General features: G+C 49.1%; 1 protein-coding gene across 1 annotated transcript in view; it reads left to right on the top strand.

The window, feature by feature from the left end:
- The first annotated feature begins 1403 nt into the window (after positions 1–1403).
- LOC141975056 (antigen WC1.1-like) overlaps positions 1404–22847 on the top strand; it is a 66708-nt gene continuing 45264 nt past the window's right edge. Inside the window, exons 1-3 of the mRNA XM_074935223.1 lie at positions 1404–1542; positions 4784–5098; positions 17222–17536. Of these exons, the coding sequence (XP_074791324.1) occupies positions 1482–1542; positions 4784–5098; positions 17222–17536 (691 nt within the window). The 5' untranslated portion in view covers positions 1404–1481. The remainder of the gene's footprint in view (positions 1543–4783; positions 5099–17221; positions 17537–22847) is intronic.

Below are 22847 nucleotides of genomic sequence, written 5' to 3'. Positions count from 1 at the left end.
GTGCTGTACTGGCCCTTGCACGGTGAGCCGCTGACAAGGATTGAAGTTAAGGCAGAGCTGGTGTAGCTACCGCATGGTTCCTGGTCTTTGCCTCTCTCTGGACAGATGAGAGAGAACTTCCTGTGCTGAGTCAGAGTTCTCGCCGCTCACCAAGATGGCTTCTGGCTGGGGAAACACCTTGTTGTTCATTGCCAAGGAGCTCACACTGTGGCAGTTTGGTCTTCATGAGGTAGGGGCCGCAAAGTGCCAGAGATGTCTGCATTTGAGCTGTTTTCTACAAGGCCACCTTTCTGTTTGGTACCACAATTGCTGCAATGGGCTGATTTCAAATTCCATTATAAATGGCTCTGTTAGGCCTGTTCTAACACACACCTGCACATGGCTCCTTCAGGCTGGATTTTACCTTTGATTGCTCTCCCGCCCCCAGCTGCTTTTCCACTGAATGTCGGCTATGTTGTTTTCCTGGTTAACTTGCTGTCGTCTCCTGGAAAGCTTGTGTTCTACGGCCAATGTGCTGCTCTTCGCTGTAGAGAAGAGACGGGTTTCAGCTGCACGGACTATAAAGGAGATTCTGTATTCAGACAGATGGAAATGGCCAGGACCCTGCGATTCTCTCTGCTCCCAGACTGATTCATGCAGCCTGTGCTGACTAGAGTTACCACACAGGGCAGTCCTAGCACTGGCCTGGGCAGAGAGTCCTGGAGTGGGTTGCTACCTACACTACGGTATGCGAGATGGTCACTCAGAACCTAGTCAGTCAGTGTTAAGAACAAGCTCTAACACGGTGAACAGGAAGCCCTCTGAGACTCTGCTGCCACTGATGGTCACCTCTGAAGAAGGAAGCTCCATGACACACTCCTCCCATTAATATACCACTGCCATTCAGGAAGCCCTGAGCAGTCTGGATTCCACAAAGGGAGCAGGGGTTGGTCCCTTCTCCTTTGGATACAGCTGACCCCAGTGGTAACATCCCAGCTCTGTGGTTTTAGTGGCCTAGCTACAATTGGACACACACAGATCTGTGGGGTTCAATTTTAGAGGTTTCTTTTTTTCCACATTTGTTTTCATAATTATTTTGTCAAATGAGCAGCATTCTAGGCTCTAGAGTTATTTAACTAATCAGACAGAATCATTTTTCACACAGTTCTGCCCTGCACCAAGGAGGGACGTTACATGATGATCCGAGACTGAAGGAAAGATGACATCAGAAGCGGACTCGTCACTCATATATGGTAACAGCTGGAGTTTTAGAATTGTATTGGATGTTTTAGCTGCATAAAAATTTAGATAAACTCTCTGATAATGTCTAAAAAGGTGAATATTGTTTCTATTGGTTCCTTCTGGCAGCTGATGCCAGCATCTGAATCTACATATTTCCCTGCCACTGCTTTGTTGTCACTTGTCAGACACAGAGGAGCCCTGGCAGAGTGTTTCCGTGCTGGCTGTGCAGTGTCAGGAGGGGACGGCAGGTCTGTCTGGCAATGAAGGGACATCTCTCCGCTCAGCTGTTTTGGCTTCTCCTCTTTCTTCAGGACACCATGGGTAAGTGCCTGCTTTATTTCACTGGATGAGCTGGGCAGAGGAGAAGTAGGAAGAAAGTTGTAATCCACTAGAAACAGTGTTTTATTCCAGAAGTCAGTGAAGCAAATGGAAAGCAGGCAGTTGGGGTTAAAGTAAATTTGTGTTTCTGATTATCTCCCATTGGTTATTCTGAGAGAGGAGGTTTATATATTTGCAATAATCATAGATTTGACCCTGTCACAATCTGTGTGCTTTATAAAATACCTCAGTCTTGTATCACTGTGAGCCCAGAGTTGCTTTTAGTGAACTAATGACTTCAGTGCTTAGAAATTCCTGTCAATTAATCAGAAGAAAAGCAGAGTGGACTTCTATATTATGACCTCCAGCCTCATCGCCCGTCCAGCTCTGTGCCTGTGTATGGAACCTGTGAATAATTCCAGATATACACTCCATGCCATTTAAAATAACACTGCTGTCCTGTGTTTGTCAAATGTGCCAGGCCAACTTCAGCAGGGTTTGAATGATGCACTTGTCAGGACACTGAACTGTTCAGTAGCAGCCTGTTTCTGTGAGTTGCTGCAGTCTGAGACGCTGCTGTTCTGTAGCTGCAGTGTGAACAGGTGAAGCTGAAGATGAAAGTCAGATTTTAGAAACCTCAAATATTTAGCTAGAGACAAACTGCGGTACCACAGCTGCTATGTAGAGATCACAGATAGCTCTGCAACCTCTCTGTGCCTTGGAGGGTAGGTGCTGAGGATTCCAGAGCAAGGACATTTTCTGAAGTGCGGGTTTGTAGCTGAATTTCCCAAGAAAGTTACACAGAAGTAGCTGGAGTTTGATCTCATGATAAAACTGACCTTTACCAGAGTGAAAACGCAGAGAATTCCACTGGGATTCAAAAAACAAAAAAAACAAAAAAAATTGCAGCCGAAGAGAAATGGTTTTGTGAAATTGTTGCCCCATGACTAACAGCCTTTGCTGGTTTGGGGCCACAAAGAGCAAGAGGCAGGTGTAACATGATGGTGGCTGCTGAAACCAGAGAGCAAACGTGCTGCAGTGGATATGCCCTACTGGGAACGGCCCTTAGAGGAAATCATAACAATAAACCCTCAGTCACATCTGTGGCGAGGACACCATGGAATACATGAGTGCACAGCCTGTGCCCCCTGTGTAACTTACGGATGGTTCTATGGTGAAAACCCTGCACTGGGAATCCGGCGATTAGGGTCTGTTCTTGTCTCTGCCACAGATTGAGTGTGTGACCTTGGGGCATCTCATTTCATTTCTCACTGCCTCAGGTTCCCTTTCTGTAAAATGGGAACAATACCTACCTGTGTGATTGAGGGTGGAGAGAGAACGTGGAGATAAAATTCACCAGACAGCAAAAACCTTTAAATAAATTAAAATTATCAAAGTCAACTCTTTTGTTCCAAGCCGAACACATGGGTTCCTACAGAGCGGGGAAGGGTCAGAAGAGACACCAGGTTTCTTAATCTGACTCAGTGTTGCAGAATGAATCCCTTCAACAAGGGGTCACCAGTACACAAATTTGAGAACCACTGAACAAGAGGGATGTGGAGGTGGGTCCAGAGCTCCTGGACTTCCCATAATAGTCACTGTGCTCTGGGGAAGGGGTTTGTTTTCACCATGAGATTGTATGGAACAGTGCCCCCCTCCCCACAGCTCCCCATCAATATACAGCTGTAATTGCAGCTAGCGGGAGCTCTCTGCTCTGAGGGTTCTGATGTCCCCTGCCCCCCCAGGACGGAGTTACAGCCCCTGTTACTGGAGAGGGAATGTGCTTTATAAAAACTGGATATAAAATAGTCATCACAGATGAATCTGCACTTATACTTTGTAACCAGCAGGTAAATGCAGATGGGGAAAAACATTTTCTCTAATTCCTTCTGAGAAAACATTTAAAAATTTGAAGCAGATAGAATGGGAGAGGTCTGGGAGGAACAGTGACTCAGACAGAGGAGGAAGGCAAGTAGCATTTAGTGGCAGGTGGGTTACAAAAGGACGAAAAGCTGGATATGAGTCAACAGTGTGCCGTTGTTGCCAAGAAGGCCAATGGCATTTTGGGATGTATATGTAGGGGCATTGCCAGCAGATCGAGGGACATGATCGTTCCCCTCTATTCGACATTGGTGAGGCCTCATCTGGAGTACTGTGTCCAGTTTTGGGCCCCACACTACAAGAAGGATGTGGAAAAATTGGAAAGAGTCCAGCGGGGGGCAACAAAAATGATTAGGGGACTGGAACACATGACTTATGAGGAGAGGCTGAGGGAACTGGGCTTGTTTAGTCTGCGGAAGTGAAGAATGAGGGGGGATTTGATAGCTGCTTTCAGCTACCTGAAAGGGGGTTCCAAAGAGGATGGATCTAGACTGTTCTCAGTGGTAGCAGATGACAGAACAAGGAGTAATGGTCTAAAGTTGCAGTGGGGGAGGTTTAGGTTGGATATTAGGAAAAAGTTTTTCACTAGGAGGGTGGTGAAACACTGAAATGCGTTACCAAAGGAGGTGGTGGAATCTCCTTCCTTAGATATTTTTAAGGTCAGGCTTGACAAAAGCCCTGTCTGGGATGATTTAGTTGGGGATTGGTCCTGCTTTGAGCAGGGGGTTGGACTAGATGACCTCCTGAGGTCCCTTCCAACCCTGATATTCTATGATTCTATGAACCCTCACACACAAGAACCCCAAAACAGAGAGAGACAAAGCAGGGTGCTCCACAAGGCAGAGAGGTACAACTTACCCCACCTTGGTTTAGGTAGGCTCTCTGGAGTCTGACTGCTGAAGGCCCAGATTGCCACTTCCTTACAAAGCGCTCCATCCCTAGCCTGCAAACAGGACTAGGAAGTCCCTTCCTCTTAAAGTGGCAGCAGGTTGTCATTTTAACAGTTTTCAATACACCACACTCCTTTCCAGGCAGGAGAGTTTGTTGGAGATGGTTGAAGGAGCTGGTGTCAGGGAGAGGCTGGGTGGGGGAACATGTTTTCAAGTGAGTGGTGGGGGAGAAGGGTCGAAGGAATGAGGAGATTGGGTGGTGAGGGAGGGTGGTGAATCACACAGCAGTGACGGTGCTCAGCATTCACCAGCCCAGAGAGCTCAGAGAGGAGGAGATACCTCATGCTGCCTCCCCAGTGACAAGCCTGACTGGGGGATCAGGAAGTAAAGCCCAGGACCCTTGTGTGATAATCTCCAAGCCAGAGGGGATGGGCTCTGTGCTGTCTGCAACTCTGCTCTGTGTCTCTTTGAAGGTGCTGATGAGCTGAGGCTGGTGAATGGAAGCAGCCCCTGTGCCGGGAGAGTGGAGGTTAAACACCAGGATCAGTGGGGGACGGTGTGTGATAATGACTGGGACATGGAAGATGCTGAGGTGGTTTGTAAGCAGTTGGGATGTGGATCTGCTGTCAGTGCCCTTGGTAATGCTCATTTTGGAGAAGGATCTGGACCAACTTGGCTGATTCTAGCTGATTGTGATGGTGACGAGTCAGCTCTCTGGGACTGCAGTCATAGAGGATGGGGTGCATTCCAGTGCCGTCATTCTTTTGATTCTGGAGTGATCTGCTCAGGTAAGAACTCTGCCAACCTGCCCCTGTAGGAAACTCCCTATGAGGGAGAAGGGACTGGACCCAAAGTGTGTGACATTCCTGGAGACTCAGAGATGGAGGGTGCCCTGAACTGAGGTCTGTGTGGAGCTGACCAGTCTCTCCCTGAGCTCCCCTTGGTAGACTGGGGATGAGCAGGCTGTGCCATCCTCTGGGCAGGTCAGGCAGCTGTCATGGAGTAAGGGTGGGGTGGGGTGAAGCCCCATTAGCAGGTCTGTGCCGGTAGGTGCCTGTGTATAGAAGCCCAGTGTCTCCCCAGAGGAGCAGCAGATGTGACCCTGCCTGTGGCTGCGGGAGCTGGGATGGGATCTGGTGGGGCGAGTGCTGTAGAGTTTTCCCCAGAGTTCCCTGAGGCAGCAGGAGAGGAGCCCTGAGCCTGACCATGGCAAGTGGGAGGGGCCAAACCAGCTGGGGGAAGGTGCAGGGGGCAAAAACTGACTCCACTGCTCCACACAGCTCCCTCCTTCCCCGAATCCCCCCAGGGTCAGGCAGGGAACTCCCACATGACGTGTAGCTCTTTGTTCTGCAGCCCACCTGGCTGCCTTCCCATGCAGGGTGAGCTAGAATTACCCCCAGGATAATGTCGTGGAGACGGCATCTGGATCCCTCTGCACTTGGCAAATAAATGTGTATGTATAACCTGGCTTCATCAAAGCTTGTGCTGTTAAAATGGCTGTGTTTGCACACAGGTCTAAAGAGAGTGACTGTTAAAAACAGCCCTGACACGTGTAATACTAAGCCCTGGTCTACACTACAGAGTTAGGTTGATGTAAGACAGTTTACATTGACCTAATTCCATAAGCGTTTACACTAAAATGTAGCTCCTGCCAATGTAACTTGCCCACTACCCCGACATAACTCCAGCTCCATGAGAGGTGTAGCACTTAGGTCGATGTAGCTAGGTCTACGCACTGTCAGTGTGGACACTGCATTGCTTATATTGACTGTTGCTGCCTTTCTGAAGCCATCCCACAATGCTCCACACTGATAGTTAAACTGATGCAAGCATGGGCGGGGGGTATGGCAGGCCACGGGAGGCTGAACCTCCCCAAACAGCCAGGCATGGCTCCACCCACGCTCCACCCTGAACCCCCTCCTGCTTCCTGCCGCTTCCCAATGTCCTCAGCCAGGGAGATTGCTCCTCTTCCCCGAGGGGCCTGGGGCTAGCGTGTACCAGCCTGGGGCTCAGGACTCCGGCCAGTTGGGGCCCCCGGTGCTCTGGGGCTGGGGCCCTTGGGAGGGTTGGTCAGGGCGGCCCGGGGCTGGAGCAGGGGGGCCAGCAACCACGGTCAGGGGCTCAAGGTTCCCGCAGAGGAGGGGGGGCAGAAGGGGTGGAGGAGGGGTGGGGCTTCAGGCAGAAGGGGCAGGGCCAGGGGCTAGGCTCCCTGAACGGGCGGCTCAAACGCCGCCCATGGGTGGAAGCACTCCTGGTGAGGATGCGCACCACCAACACAAGGAGTGTAGTGTGGACACACAAAAGCGATTTAGTTACTGTGGCGGCTATATATTCACATAACTTTGGTCAACTACATTTTGTACTGTAGACTTGCCCTCAGTGTAGGACATTGGTCGCTGCAGCTGGCTGAACAGCGACAACACCTCTTTGTTCTGATTAGCTCAGTTTGCATCTCTCTGCAAATCCCTGATCACTGCTAATGGTGAGGTCACGTCTGATCACTGGGGTCAGTGCTTTGTGTGTCTCCCCCTCACACCCTGCCACTCACTTACCATCCTGAATTCCACTCAGTGCATCCGATGAAGTGAGCTGTAGTGCACGAAAGCTTATGCTCAAATACATTTGTTAGTCTCTAAGGTGCCACAAGTCCTCCTTTTCTTTTTACCATCCTCAGTGACAGGATCCCCAGAAACTGTGGGGGAGGTCACCCCTCCCCTGTGCCCTCTTGGCCCTGTGTCAGAACACAGGGGCCACAGTCACCATAAGCCTCCCCCACCCACCTTCCCTCAGAAATACGCCGGGCACAGTGGGGGCCTCCTCAACAGGGCCTAAAGTGGAGTAACCCTCAGCACATGGAGATGCACTGGCTCCCCTCTCAGTCTCTGTGCCAGGCTCAGCACAGGTGCATGGATCTACTGGGGCTGAGGTGAAGGGTCTCTCTCTGGGTTTCATTCTGGGTTTCCCGTGTGCAGTGAGCTCTGCAGCTGCAGTGTTTCAGCTGAGGTGTAACTGCCTGAGCTGCACCATCCTAATTTCCACTGTTTCTATACCAGAAATGCACAAGTGCAGAGAGGAGCTCCTTTGCATAATGGCAGGAGCCAAAAGTGGGAGCCTGGCAGCCACACCCCCATTCCCTGCTGGGCCTGTTCTTGTCTCTGCAGCCGCAGCTCTGGGCTTGTAAACCCTGAGCTTCTGGGCCTATTGGTGCTGCTTGGAGGATTTGGGGAGGATCCAGAGGGTACAAAGGAACTCGACCGGCTATCAGGGAATTAGGCACCAGCATTTACAAGGGAGATGCTGAACAAACATGAAATGGAAACCGACTTGTCTGAGAAATCCTCATTCTATCCCTCCTGCTCCAGTGTACCTCCTGTAACTCATCTTGGTACGGAAGCGACCAATGAGACACATGAACTGAGTGTCCCTTCAGTTATTATTGACAATTATTTACCTCAGGAATTATTATTGACAATTATTTACCTGAGGTTACAGAAATAGACATTGACACTAAAGGAAAAGATTCCTTGGCATTTTAAGTTCCCTGCATGAATGCTCAGTGTGTGTCCTTCATTTTGGGTCTGTATCACACATTGGCACCACATCTGGCCCTTGGTAGATTGAGAGCTCTGCTCCCCAGACACAACTGCTGTAAAGTTGTCCTGAGTCTGTGCTAGGGCAATGCTCACATGTACTGGCCTGCACAGTGACCCTCCCCACCCCTGACAAACACTGGCTGGATGTTGGTAGACCCCACTTTACCAGTCAGTAATCAGCTCAGGTGCTCTGCTACTTCCCTCTCTCCCACTTTTCCTGTCTGCACAGCCCCTCCGTGGCTTTCACACCCTGCATCCACACAAAACCTATCTGGCCAATTTTCTGTATTGCACCAAGGGAAATGCATCACAATTCCCTTCATCTACACACCAGGCAGCAACCCTGTACACACCAGGAGTACAGGAGGCAAGCAGAGAGGCCAACACACAGCATGGCATTGTTAGATATTGTTATTGAATGGGATCCCTTGTCCACCAGCTTTGCACTTCTCTTTAGAGCAGCCTCGTGGCTTCTCCAGTTTACACCATCCATTTACATCCAGGCTCTCATCTGGAAATAAGCACAGTATGGATTTTGCTAACAGCTCCCTTTTGGAGCATGCCTCTCGTCTCACAGAGCCAGCTGGTCTAGCTTCAACTACACCTAGTTTTCACAGGCAACAATCAGCTTAGAGGCGGCAAGTGGATGCAGTTGACTAGTGGTGATGTGTAAGGCCCACTTTACACCACTGTTATACCAGTGCAGCTTCCTACACAAAGCACTATGGAGGACAGAGACCTCTGTGTGCACATAGCCCTGCAGTCACTGCTAGAGTTGAACATTTCTCACACTATTTATTGTCACTGGTGCTCTCAGGGACAGGAGGCTGTTGTTCATTCATTGCAATGAAGGCCAGACTCTCCTTACTGCCTGTGGACAGACAGCTTTGCATGTCAGTGACTGTGGAATTAAATTAAAATTCACTAACAAAAATCCTCATTAATGCACCTGGTGGGAGATGAAGGCAGTCTGTGTTTTTAATGATGGGTTTACTTAGGTTCATGGGACTCTGTATGCTACTACCTCAGGGAGAGGCACTGTTTCTGGGAGTCAGGGGGCAGACTCAGTGTGTGTAAGGCAACCAAGAGGGAGAGCGGAGAGACACTATTTAGAGTGATAGGTGCCGTGTCAGGTCGGGGAGGATAGCAGTTGTGTCTGGGTGGCCACCAGCTCCCTGCTAGGAGGGGGGGCCATGTCTGAGCGAAAGGAATGGGGCAGAATCAAGTGACTGACAAGAGAAAGCCTGGGAACAGGAGTGAGTCTGACCAACAGGAAGTGCGATGCCCAGCACTGGAGAGAGGAGAAGCCAATTTGGAGCAGTCTGGAACCAGCTATGGAAAGGTCAGGACTGGCTGTGTGGTGAGGCCCAGGTCTTCATGCAGGGTCCCCCTGAGAACTGGCCCCTGGGCAGCAACATCCCTCAGCTTGGGCCTTTCCCTCTTCAAGGTCACTCCCTGGTTAAAGAGTTTTGTTGGGAATATTCCCCACCAAGCCAGGCTGAATTAGTGCTTCAGCTACCTAGGGAAAATCCACCACCACCTGGCAAACTTTGCTCTGACTGAGAGTCCACGCTGCCTGCCTACTGCGAGTTTGTCTGAGCACTAGGGTAGGAGACTCAAGTTAGGATTTTTAGTAATGTTATTGCAATGTGCACCTTGAGCCCTGCACCCCTTTGTGATGAGGGGAAATCCCGGGAGCAGAAGCAGCCTGACTCCTGCATGAAGAGGATGCCTGAGAGCAGCGATCATCAGCCCCCGTGCAGTGACTGAGGAGTTTAGATTCATGGGAAGCTAATGGGTACTATCAGCATGGGCACCAGTGACCCTGAGAGCAGTGTTTTACCGTGTTGTGCTATATTTACTTCCTGTTTAGTATAACTACTGTGTTGAATATACTATATGTGTCTGCTTTATTTCTTGAGAGTAACTATCTGGCAAGTAAGTGGGGGTTACCCTCTGGTTAGAATTTTCCTTCCAACTGCCCTGGGACCCTGCTAGGAAGGAGCGAAGAGAGTGGATGCACTGCCAAATAAATTCATATGGGAAGAAAATAAGGAAGTTGCATCCTGCTGAGCTGGAGACGAGATTCAAAAGAACCCAGGCCTGTCCATCAAATCCTGTGAGGAGATTGATGCTAAAGAAGGTAATTGGATGGATAAGGGGTGCTACATAAGGGTGAATGGGTTGTAAAAGGATTTTCACAGGGTAGCTGGTCCCTGTGGGTAGGCTAAGTCAGCAACCCTGGACCAGAGTAGGTGAGTCCAATCTGGCAATTTAAAGAGGGTCGGGCTACACCTGGGGCTGTAAAGGGCTGCTCGTGGTCAGTTTGGGAAGATGGACAGAGACAGGCTGCGTCCTGGGCAGGGGAAGGCACACCAGAGTGGAGTTAGCTCCTGTGGTGTATCCCTGCAACAAGGGGCCAGGGGCTTAGGTAAGCAGCTGGGGCCAAGAAGGGAGCAGAGCTGACCGAAACTGGGAAACTGCCAGGAGCAGCAGTGCCAGAGACCCCTGGATGGGGGTGTCCCTGAGACCAAGGAATGAGAAAAAAAGTTTGGTTTTTTTTCCTGTTGATTTGCTAATTTCTCTTAAGAAAATAAACCTTCTTGCAAAAGACTGGGTGTGGCAGTGCATTCTTTGAAGTTGGGGGAGAAGCATGACTGGGTGACAAGGCTGTAAAGGGATTGTCAAATTTAGCAGGTGTGTGGTTCTTTCTGGGGAATACACTGAGTATTTGAGTGTCGGACAGCTGTAGGGTTGTGAGTATAGGCTGTTCAGTACAGTTCACCTAAAAACAAGTTGTATCTTAACAGAGAGAAGGCATTTGACTCAGTGCTACTCTTGTCATGTGCCCTATTCTCTGAGTGATATTTTCAAAGGCAAAGTGTGCATGTTTGTGCTATGGCTGTGTTGGATCACAGCTCAAAGAGGGCAGAGTTAATGTTGCATGGGTGTGCACCTTAACTTTGTGTTTTCAGAGGTTTGAGTTTCCTCAACTCAGCATTCTGGAAGAGCACAAGATACCTCTGGGCAACCTTACCCCTGCACAAATGAAGGTTTCTATCAGTGAATTTTCTAGTTTTTTTGAACAAAAAGAGAAGTGTTTGTTGTCAGAGTTAGTAGTCATTTAGACAGTTGTAGTTCTCACCTATGTTTGCAGTTGATAGAAACTGTAACTAGGTAATTGTAAAAAGACCTAACTTTTATATAGCCCTTTTCATCAGTAGATCACAAACAGCTTTATCTCAGTATCCCCATTATACAGCTGGGGAAACTGAAACAGAGAAGTGAAGTGAAGTGATTTGGTCAAGGACACTTAGAAGTCCAGAGGCAGAGCTAGGAATAGTCGCAGTCCAGGGGTCTCTATACTAGGCCATATGGTTGCTTGGTGATTCCTCAGAGCTCCTACCAGCCTTTGTACCTTTTGTCACAATGGAATGGGAATAATAGTTGTGCTTTGAAAAGTTTGTAATGGGTATTTGCTAAGAGGGTCAGTCAGAAAAATTCCATCCATCTGTCCCAAAATCTTGACAGTCTTGTATTACATGGTTGTTACAGTAACTTTAAGTGTGTGAGAGGAGACTGATATTTTTCTCTCCTTCTCCACCCCCTGTCCGACCAGTTTCTGTAAAATTAACCCTCCTCAACATTTCTAGCTCCCCCTCCCCTTCCTACCCCAGTAAGCCATTAGCTGGCACTCAAGAAGCCATTAATATGGAAGAAGTTGTTCCTTGCTGTCTCCGGCCCTGTGCTTCTGCATAAACATATCACAGCAGCAGATCACTGGAGGGCAGCACCCTACCATGGTTATGGCACCTGAGCTGCACACTGATCTGGGGCCCGTCATTCCCCTGACCCACCCCACCTGGGACTCCTTCCCCAGCTAGGCTCCAGGCCAATCTAGTCCACCCCCATCCAAACTGCCTCCCGCTGCACCCACCTAATGGTGACCTGTACCTTTACTAACCATTTCCTAAATTTTAGAGGAGGAAAATTTAAAGTGGAACAGTTTCAACAGGAGACATTGAAAGCATTCCAGCCTGGAATAGTTCACGGCCTGGTGATTACCACGCTCACCTGTGTATCAGGGATAGAATTCCTGAATTTAAGCCCCTGCTCCTGAGTAGGGTTTCAAACCAATGTCTCCCATATCCCAGACAAGTGCCCTAATCACTGGACTAAAGGTTATAATGGAGAGCACACACAATTTCTGTATGACCCACAATGGGCTCTTCTGATTTTCTGACAAGTTCCAAACAGTTTCAAGGCTGAATCAAATATTTTTTCTGATTTTTTTGGTTTGCTGTCTGAACCAAGACAACAATTACTGACCTGGCTGTAGCTTGGACTGGTGACATCAGAGGGATGGAGGCTGTGGTGAGGATCGGTGTGGAGGTGGAGAGGCTGAGTGGGTGTGACACTCATAGCGTTCCAATTCCAGGAGGCAAGGGCCTCTCTGGTATCAGGTAATGAGTTTCAGATGGCCTGGCCAGTTCAGTGTCCCCCAATTTACTGAGGTCATAATCTGTGTCTGAGAGGTGGCATGTACAATATTGGAAAACTAATAAGTCACTGATCATTGATATTCTTACACATTGTATGTATGAAGTGTGTTCAAGTGTTGTGAGTACAGGCTGGAATAATGACTAAAGTGTGTTTAAACCAGGCATGTCACAGGGAGTTGGCAAACAGGTCTGCCAAAGGAATGTGTTTGCTTCTCTGACTAGCCTGGTCATCAGGTAGAGATGAAAAAGGTCTACTTGCATATTAGGAAAACAAAACTATCAAGCTCCAAGTTGGGGAGGAGACATCATGTCATCTACATGCAGGGGGCGAGAGAAGCTTGATCTGAGTTTTACTTAAAGAGTACACTGCAACTGTTTACTGGGCTATAAAAACAGGGGAGCTGAACCTCAAGCAATAAGCAATTGAATCAACTGATTGTATACAATATTATGTACAATATTACTATATTATGAAAGTGTATTGAGTAAGATCTTCCGTGAAAGCCTATGCCACACATAATATCATCATGGAACCTATGTATTATAACTATATTAAGAATTATGGCTTCTCATTGATATTGTGGTTTAAAGTGTGTGTCCAACTAAAGGGTTTCTCCCAGGCAGGAGGGAAGGCAACTATCTACCTGTCCCCACTGAAATTAAGCAAAGGGTCCCCCAAAACAAGAGAAGCTCTATTTGCATAGAAATCAGGAGGGGGATAGGAAGTCCAGAGAAAAGGAAGAACAGTGTAAGGTCATCCTGCCTCTTGAAACAAGATCATTGAACTGTGGAAGATATATGCAAGAACAGAAACCATCTTTGCCATCCATCACTAGGCAAGCACAAGACAACAGTTGCAATTTGACCCAGGTAAAAACTGAATAATGGTTAGTCTGCTGAGAGCACAATCTGTCATGCTGACCATGTAGTCCCCTGTCAGTATCCCTCCGTTGTTTTTTGTCTTCTACCTAGATTGTAAGTTCTTTGGGGCAGAGACTGGCTTTCTCTTCTGTGTTTGTACAGCACCTAGCACAATGGAGTCCTGGACCATGAGTAGGGCTCCCAGGTGCTATGATACTACTACTAATGTGCCTGGTGTGATAAGTGCCTGTTGGATTTTACACAACATCTGTGAGACCCAGGTTGAAATCCTGGAGGATGGAAGGGGTAGGAACTAGATAAATCTTCTCAAAATTATGGGCAGCCAGAGAGGGGTCCCCTGCAAAATGGTCCAAGTGGTTAAGGGAAGAGAGTGGGGGTGCCTTGTGCTTCTGCTAGGATGCCACAGGAAGTTGTGGCTAATGAACACTCTGTGAGAAAGCAAGGGAGTTTTGCTTTGATTACATTCTGAATTAATAGCATGGGGTGGGAGGTACTATGCCATTTATGGGCTGAGATTGACCGGATTAAGTTTTTCAGACAAAATGGTAGCCAACAGAGGAGAGCAGCACAAATGATTAACTGTCGAGAAAACATCAACTATGAGGAAAGATGGGGAAAAAATGGGTTGGTTTAGTCTGGAGAAGAGAAGGCTGATGGAGGGACATCCTATGATTCTTCGAGTACATAAAAGGCTGCTATAAATAGGAGGGCACTAAATTGTTCTCCTTAACCACTGAGGACAGGACTAGAAGTAAAAGGATTAAATTGCAACAAGAAAGATTTAAATTAGACATTGGGGAAAACTTCCTAACCGTCAGACTTGTTAAGCAGCGGAACCGATTGCCTACGGAGGTAGTGGAATCTCTGTCATTGGACGTTTTTAAGAAAGGGTCAGACAAACATCTGTCAGGGTGGTCTAGATAATACTTATGCAAGGTCTACACTGCAGACCTTACAGCGGCACAGCTGTAAGGTATCCTGTATAGCCGCTCTATGCTGATGGGAGAGGTCTCTCCTGCCGGCATAATTAAAGAGCCCTAATGAGCAGCAGTAGCTGTATCAGTGGGAGAGCGTCTCTCGCCAACACAGCTCTGTCCGTACCGGCGCTTTTGTCAGTGAAACTTTTGTCAGTTGGGGGGGTGGGGGTTTTTCCTACACCCCTGTCTGACAGAAGTTTCACTGACAAAAATGCCAATAAAGACATAGGTTTAGTCCTGCCTTGGTGCAGGGGACTGGATTAGATGACCTATCAAGGTCCATTCCAGTCCTACACTTCTATCATTCTATGGAAATGAATTTATTGAGTTTATCAAAAAAAGGAACTGTCTCTCTTAGGGGCGTGAATTTTTCACAGCCATGACCCATGTAGCTAGGGTGACCTACGTTTTAGGAGTAGACCAGGCCACAGGAATGTGATGCAAACTGCAAACCTTGCGTATTGAGGGAGAGCCCCACCAAGGAGTATTCACCCCTGACAGTGATGCATCAGAAAGCATTTTCCATCTCCTGTTGGGTTGAATGCAGTGGGAAGGAACTGTGCTAAGGTTGTTTGGAATTGTGCTCCCAGTATGGTGCATTCTCCACAGTTTGCAGGACATTGGAGTGTTGGGGCAGAGTGCTTGGCTTTTGCAGCAAAAGGTGCTTTATCATGGTTGTTTGCCTTTGCATTGTCTGCATTGTGTCCCCCCCCCCCCGCCAAGGGCTGTATGCTCCATTCTGATCTTGTGCACGCTCCAGGAAACCTTTCCAGCTGCTTTCAAGGCCCTCTATTGGGATTAACTGTATGCTCCATGGAACAGATCATCTACAGCTTTTTCTTATGTTTCCTGAGATTTGACAGCTTCTCTGCACACAACAACTCCCCTCTTCACACAGTTACACGTGCACAGGGAAATAAGAAAAAGCAGTCATTTATGGTCCCATTCTTCATAGTCTCCATGCCAACAATGATAAAATATGCTTGTTCCCATAAGATGGGAATAGCATTCCAACCTTCTCTTCCAGCTCCATGGTTTCCTTTGAGATGGTAAGATATTTCCCCGTTTATTTCCCATTCTACAGACCTTTTGTACTTTGAGTGGTGCACCCACGTGTGTGGGAGGAGGGGACAGGCTTTGTGTAGGGGAGTTTTTAAAATTTGTATGGTTTTGAGCAGTTGGGGGCTGGATGGATGACTCTTTGCTTTTCTAGGGTGGGTAGAGGAGTGGTAGGAGCAGGTTAGTGACTGCATGTGCCCTTCTACAGGCTTTACTGACTACAGCTGAGAAAATCATTGATTTTTCAGTTTAGTGGCCAAACCAAAAAAGTCTGAAAGAAGAACTGATTCATTTATAGCCCTAACTGAATGGTTGTTTTTTTCTTGCAGAAACAAAACAAAAAATATTCTTTCTGGTCTAATGAAAGATTTGAAATATGATTTTGAAAAGACATTAAAAAAGGAACAAGTGTTGGGTGGGAAGGGGAGAAATTTCAGTTATTCATTCAGCTGTACTCAGGACGGCTTGCAGAGATGCAGGTGCATTTACTAACCTGCTGGAGCTCGTTCGCTGACTCGGTACCAGATTCAGAGCCACCTCACTTTCATTTTCTCTGACAGTGCCCTGTAGACGTCTGCATTCTGGTGACTCTTATCCAGAGGGAACTGGACATGCTTGTGTCCAGACTGGCCAATCAAGTCCTGGGCCTCTACATGGGTCCGTGTGGAAGCAGGGGGGCCCTGGTTGCTATGAGAATGTGAACTCACCTAGTAACGAAAAGAGGCGCTCCTGGCTGCCTGCCAGCATTTAACCAGAGAGGGTACATCTGGTCAAGATGACCCCAGAGCTGTGGAGCACAAACAGGCACAAAGCAGGTTGATGCAGGTATGGAGCAATGCAGCATGGGGCACTAGCTGGAGGACTGTCATTAGCATTAGGAATTATTTCACAGGAATCTTACAATGAACAAACTGATTGTGAAGTGGAGCTATTCCTTCTCCAACAAGAGATTAGTTACGGCAACCTAAGATGCCAAATAAATTGCTCTGAGAACAGGGTTCATGTGGACACAAGGTATTTAAGGTGAACGAATTACAGCTAATGTGAGGTAACATCCCCTGTAGACAAGCCATAAGGGTAATTGAGAAGGGCTTCACACTGGAACCGGTGTTCCAGGTGTCAGGCTCTGTTGGCGTGAGGCCGACACACAAGATCCTAATTCCAAGCACTTGGAACATCTCCGCTTTTTGGCATCTTGCACAACATTCACCTGCTTCCTTCCCACTAGTATTGTATCTAGTCTATTCTAGACCATCACTTCTCCTTTGTGTCTATCCCACTCTCTGCTCCTTCTGCTGCTGGGGAATTATTTCTCCTCTCTGCCCTTTGCTTTTCCCTTCTGAACTCTCAGCCACTATTTTTGTATTTTCAGATCATATGAATGGTGAAGCTCCTCCTTTCCTTGTTCTCACCCCTGTGAAGACACTTGCTATTCCTTGCTCCTTATTCTCCTTTACTCCCCAGTCTCACAGATTGAGCCTCTTTGAAGCCTCCAGGCTTTCTTTCTTTGAACTTTTGCCAGTTTTTCAATATCCTTCCTGTCATGAAGGAACAGAAAGTACATCCTCAGCTGGAATATTGTATAAGACCATGTAAACACTCATCAGTCCCATCCAGTCCCACCTGGAGAGACAGTCACACACTCTGCTTTGTGTCATTCTGTTCACACCTGAGAATTATATTGTTGGCTACCTCTTGGCTTTGACCTCTTATTCAAACTCTCTCTCCTCACTGGAGCACAGGAACTGGCATATGGAGTAAAGGGCTCCCACTTATTTAACAATGTCTTTGCTGTTGAGAGAAGAAGGTTCCCTTCATTTCATCCCCAGGAAGGCCTGGGGAAGGTTATGGGATGTCAAAATAACCAACACTGATTGATGGATGCATTGACTCTCTAGGTCTCATCGAGGTCCGTCTGATTGGAGGGGACACTGCCTGCTCAGGACGTGTTGAAGTCAAACATGGAAAAATGTGGGAGACAGTCTGTGATTCACACTTGGATTTCAACACCGCTTCTGTTATCTGCAATGAATTAGGGTGTGGACAGGCTGTAGCCACCTTGGGAGCAGCTCACTTCGGAGAAGGACATGATCTGATCTGGAAGGAAGAGTTTCAGTGTGTGGGGAATGAGTCTCTCCTTCAGAAATGTCCCAGGATGTACCATCCTAACGACACATGCTCCCACACTGATGCTGTCAGCATATTGTGTTCAGGTAAGAATTCAGACTGTTGACTTTAACATACAACTAACATGGGCCCTACAGCTGGGCTACTAGAGCTCTTTTCTCTCACATCCATATATTCCTCCTGTGAAGCCACATCCCAGAAAACTTTACACGTTTCCAAGTTGCTCCAAAGGATTCTTGTCTGCTACAAAGGGTGGCTTCACTGTCCCACCACCCAGGGGGAGCCAAGAAGAGATGGTGGGAAATCCCATCCTCTCTCATAGTCCTCACTCTATTTCAAGTGTCTCCACTAAATGGGGACAGTTCTATTTACCTTTCTCCTGCTATAAGGATAGGGTCCCAGCAGAGCTCTGATTTCCCTTATCCTCCACTAGGGATGCATGTTCTCTACTGCTGAGCACTCTCCTCCCTACTCAGATACATCTGTAAGGGGAAGGGGCAGGGTCTAGTGGTCAGAGCACAGAACCAGAACCCAGGAGACATGGGTTTTCTTTCCAGTTCTGTATTCAGTAATACCTTGTACCTCAGTTTCCCCATTTGTGAAACAAGTGTTAATTTCCTACTTCAGATTGTGTCTGTGAGGCTTAACTTCATTTGTGTTTGTAAAGGCTTTCAGGCACTTGAATACATAGTGCTATGTAGGGCGTAGGTGTTATTTTAAAACTTTCTTGATGGAATTGGACCAGTTGTGGCCACTTTTAGGTTATTGCCCTGCGATGGGGATTGGCTTTGTGCCACCCATTCATACAGATATGATTATTAGAGACTAGCTGAAAGCCCGTGCTATTGCTTGGGTGAAACTTGTAAAGTCTTGTGAAGCAATAGTGACTGCTGCAAGAAAATATTAAGCAAAAAACAGAAATATTGTAGCAAGGCAGGGCACTCACCGGTGCAGCACTTCCTGCTGGTCTGTCCAGGAATTAGCTCCTTCAGCTCAGGAGTGCCCTCTTTGGGCCGGTGTCTTGCCCTCTGTTACCTGCCCTGTTGTCTCCACCACCTCTGACCCCCTGTCCCTCACAGACCCTGGTACCCCTTACCTTGGGGTGCTGCCACACTCTGGGTCTCCCCTCCTATACCCACCTGTCAAGGTTCCCTCCCCACTCTGAACTCTAGGATACAGTATGGGGACCCACATGAAAGACCCCCCCTAAGCTTATCTCTACCAGCCTAGGTTAAAAAATTCCCCAAGGCACAAATTCATCCTTGTCCTTAGAACTGTATCTCTGCCACCACCAAGCGAGTTAGACAAAGATTTAGGAAAAGGACCACTTGGAGTTCCTGTTTCCCCAAAATAGCCCCCCAAGCCCTTTCACCGCCTTTTCTGGGGAGGCTTGAGAGTAAACAAGGTGAGCTAAAACCACTGTTTTTTAGGACACTAAAAACCAATCAGGTTCTTAAAAGCAGAACTTTACAATAAAGAAAAAGTAAAAGAAGCAGCTCTGTAAAATCAGGATAGAAGGTAATTTTACAGAGTAATCAGATTCAAAACACAGGATTCCCCTCTAAGCAAAACTTTAAAATGACAAAAAAACCTAAACAAACCAGGAATAAACCTCCCTCTTAACCGAGGGAAAATTCACAAGCTAAAACAAAAGATCATCAAATGCATTTCCTTCCTATTACTTACAATTTGTAATCTTAGATACTTAGTTCAGGTATGGCTTTAGGAGATGTATTTTCCCTACCCTGGTTCCTCTCTGTCCCGGAGAGAAAAAAAAACAAGAACAAGAAGAAACACTTCCCCCACAGATTTGAAAGTATCTTCTCCCCTTATTGGTCCTTTTGGTCAGGTGCCAACCAGGTTATCTGAGCTTCTAAACCTTTACAGGTAAAGGAGGGAATTTTATGCTACCCTTAGCTGTATGTTTATGACACCACCTTCTCTCAGTGGCTACTGCCAGTCATCATCTAGCCCCTTCTCTCAGGGGCAAACTGCAGTCTGTTATGCCACTCATCACTGGCAAGGGTTGGACCTGCTGCCTTTCTAGCCCCACCTGCCTCCTTGCAGCCCTAGTACCTCCCCTGGCTTTTAGCAAGGCCTCAGCCTGGGGACTCACCAGGCCAGAGCTCCTCAGCTCTGCCTGCCTTTCCCCAGCCCTGTTCTGCCTCAGATACCCTGCTTATTCTCCCAGGCAGCCTGGTCTTTTGCTCCTAAGCTGGCACAAGAGTCTCTCTCCTACTCGCTCAGCCTGCCCTTTTATCAGGGCCAGCTGTGCCCTAATTGGGTGCAACCCACACCTGTGGCTGACTACCCAACCAGCCTCTATTGGCTGCTTTTAACCCCTTTCTGACCAGAGCCTGGTGATGGCCCCGCTACAAATATGAATGCAAAACATGTACATTGTCAAATTGCAATGTATGCACATGTGACAGCTTTGGCTCATATCATCTATCTCAGATATACCCACCTCCCTCCCTCTTCTTTTTTAAATAACTTAGGACAGTTAATGTTTTCACAGAATTTTGAATCACACATTTCATTAATGTTGAAAGCATGCAGCCATTTTCATTCTGAGGCAGACACTAATTGAAAGACAAATTCTCAACAATTTTGAGTGCCTGACAGCTCTCTCTGATTTGAAAATGAAACTAACATATGACCAAGGTGTCTTTCACCAAGCTGAGTCTATCACTGTACCAATACTGTATTTATTGCTAAAGTAAGTTTTCACCCTGGTCTGTCTTTGGGCTTTTTAATTGCCCTTGATTCCCCTGCCAATGTGTGTGTGATAATTTCAGGTTGAAAAGTCAACCTTGTAATGCACACACAAAACACCCCTCTCCCTGGCTGCTCAGCTGGAGACTGCACTTGCCCTCCTCTCACCCCTGAGTCGGGGAACTGCCCTTCATTCCCTCTTCACCCATAGCAACATTTTCCTGCCTCCTGCTGCCCTGGGGCTTGGGGGACCTCTGCGATTTACGAAATTGGCATCCCGTCTCGCTCCTCAGCACGGACTACAAGGTCGTAGCGAAAGCCATCTCGCTGCGGCTAGGATCCGTGCTGGCGGACGTGATCCACCCAGACCAGATATACACCGTCCCGGGCTGCACCATCTTCGACAACCTGTATCTGGTTCGGGACCTCTTGGAACTCGGGTGTAGGGACGGTCTGTCGTTCGCCCTCCTGTCCCTGGATCAGGAGAAGGTGTTCGACAGGGTGAATCATGGGTATCTCCTGAGCACTCTGCGAGCGTTTGGCTTCGGACTCCAGTTTGTGGGTTTTCTCCAGGTGCTGTACGCCTCTGCAGAGTGTCTGGTCAGGCTCAACTGGACCCTGACCGAACCGGGAGTACGGCAGGGGTGCCCCCTCTCGGGCCAGCTGTATGCTCTGGCGATCGAGCCCTTCCTCTGTCTCCTCCGCAGGAGGTTGATGGGGTTGGCGCTGTGGGAGCCGGAGCTGCGGCTGGTCCTGTCGCCATACGCCGACGATATGCTCCTCGTGGTCCAGGACCCAGGCGACTTGGCGCGGGTGGAGGCTTGCCAAGCCGTTTACTCGGCAGCCTCCTCAGCCCGGGTCAACTGGGTCAAGAGCTCTGGCTTGGTGGTAGGGGATTGGCGGCAGGTGAGCTCCCTCCCACCCGCGCTTCAGGCCATACAGTGGAGCGCGGGTCCGCTGCTCTATCTGGGCGTTTACCTTTCCGCCACGCATCCGTCTCTGCCAGAGAACTGGCACGGTTTAGAGGGCAGGGTGGTAAAGCGGCTCCGGAGATGGACAGGACTACTCCGGTGTCTCTCCCTTCAAGGGAGGGCATTGGTGCTTAATCAACTAGTCCTGTCCATGCTCTGGTACCAGCTCAACACCCTCGTCCTGGCCCCGGATTTCCTGGCCAACCTCTGGACATTGATTCTGGAGTTCTTCTGGTCAGGACTGCACTGGATCTCTGCAGGGGTTCTCCCTCTACCCCTGGAGGAGGGAGGGCAGGGCCTGAAGTGTCTGCGCACTCAGGTCCATGTCTTCCACCTCCAGATCCTGCAGAGGCTCCCTTATGGTGCAGGTAGTCCGGCGTGGAGCGTACTGGTGCACGCCTTCCTGCGCCGCTTCCGAGGGCTCTGATATGACCGGCAGCTCCTTTATATCCATCCGAGAGATCTTCCGTGAGACATCTCTGGGCTGCCGGTCTTCTACCTGTTTACAGTGACCAGGTCCATGGCGGCCTCCATGGGGGAAGATCTCCTCGCGGAGCCCCTGCTACACAACCCCCAGCTCCGTGTGCAGGTGGTGGAGTCCCCCTCGGTGCGCCAGAGCTTGATCCTGGCAGAAGTTACCAGAGTCGGAGACCTCCTGGACTATGACCGGGGAGACTGGCTGGATCCCCTGACGCTTGCTCAGCGCATGGGGCTCTCCAGACCTCGTACTCCCCTGTGCGTACTTCAGGAGGTGAAGGCCGCTTTGCCGCCTGCTGCTCGGGTCTACCTCGACCGGGTCCTAAGGGAGGGCGTGCCCCACCCACCCTCCACCCCAGGTCCTCCGGACCTTTTCATCGGGCCCCTGCCCCATGGACCCAACCGACCCCCCCCCCACCCCTTCACCGTGCACTGGCTACACGAGCTGCAGCCGGTCCGTTTCCAGACCGCGCCAAGGAAACATCTATACACCCTCGTGCTCCATACCCTTCACATCCTCACCCTTGCGTCCCGCCCTGACACAAAGTGGCGGGACCTCCTGCCACCTCTAGAGGGTGAGGAGCCCCGGTGGGCCGCTCTATATTCCACCTTGGTCCTGAGGCCCGCCGGGGATATTAGTTGGCGGCTCCTTCACGGGGCCATGAGCACAGGCATGTACTTGGTGCGGTTCACCCCAATCCCGGACACCTGCCCCTTTTGCGGTGTGAGGGAAACCCTGGCGCACGTCTACCTGGAGTGCGCCAGGCTGCAGCCCCTATTCCAGCTCCTCATGAATATTTTGTTGAGATTTTGGTTGCACTTTTCCCCTCACCTCCTTATCTATGCACTCCCTGTCCATGGCCCCACTAAGCCGTGGGACCTCCTGGTCAGCCTCCTCCTGGCCCTGGCTAAAGTGGCCATCTATAAAACCAGGGTGAGGACGTTGGTCGATGGAGTCTCCTGTGACTGTGGGGCCTATTTACGATCCTCCGTCCGTTCACACCTCCGGGCAGAGTTCCTCTGGGTGGCGTCCACTGACTTCCTTGATGCCTTTGAGGAGCAGTGGGCACTGTCCGGGGTTCTCTGCTCGGAGTCCCCGTCCGGTTCCCTTTGTTTGACCCTTTGACCGCACTCCTGTCCCTGTTGTTCATTAGTTGTCCCCGGTAATTATTTGGTTTTCCAGGTCCTGTGGACCCCTCTCCCCCTGCTTAGGCTGGGGGGGATCATTTAGCAG

Source organism: Natator depressus, chromosome 1 (genome assembly GCF_965152275.1).
Source record: "Natator depressus isolate rNatDep1 chromosome 1, rNatDep2.hap1, whole genome shotgun sequence".
Classification (NCBI taxonomy): domain Eukaryota; kingdom Metazoa; phylum Chordata; order Testudines; family Cheloniidae; genus Natator; species Natator depressus.
Note: the sequence above shows the minus strand (reverse complement) of the source record. Positions and strands in the feature narration are given on the sequence as shown.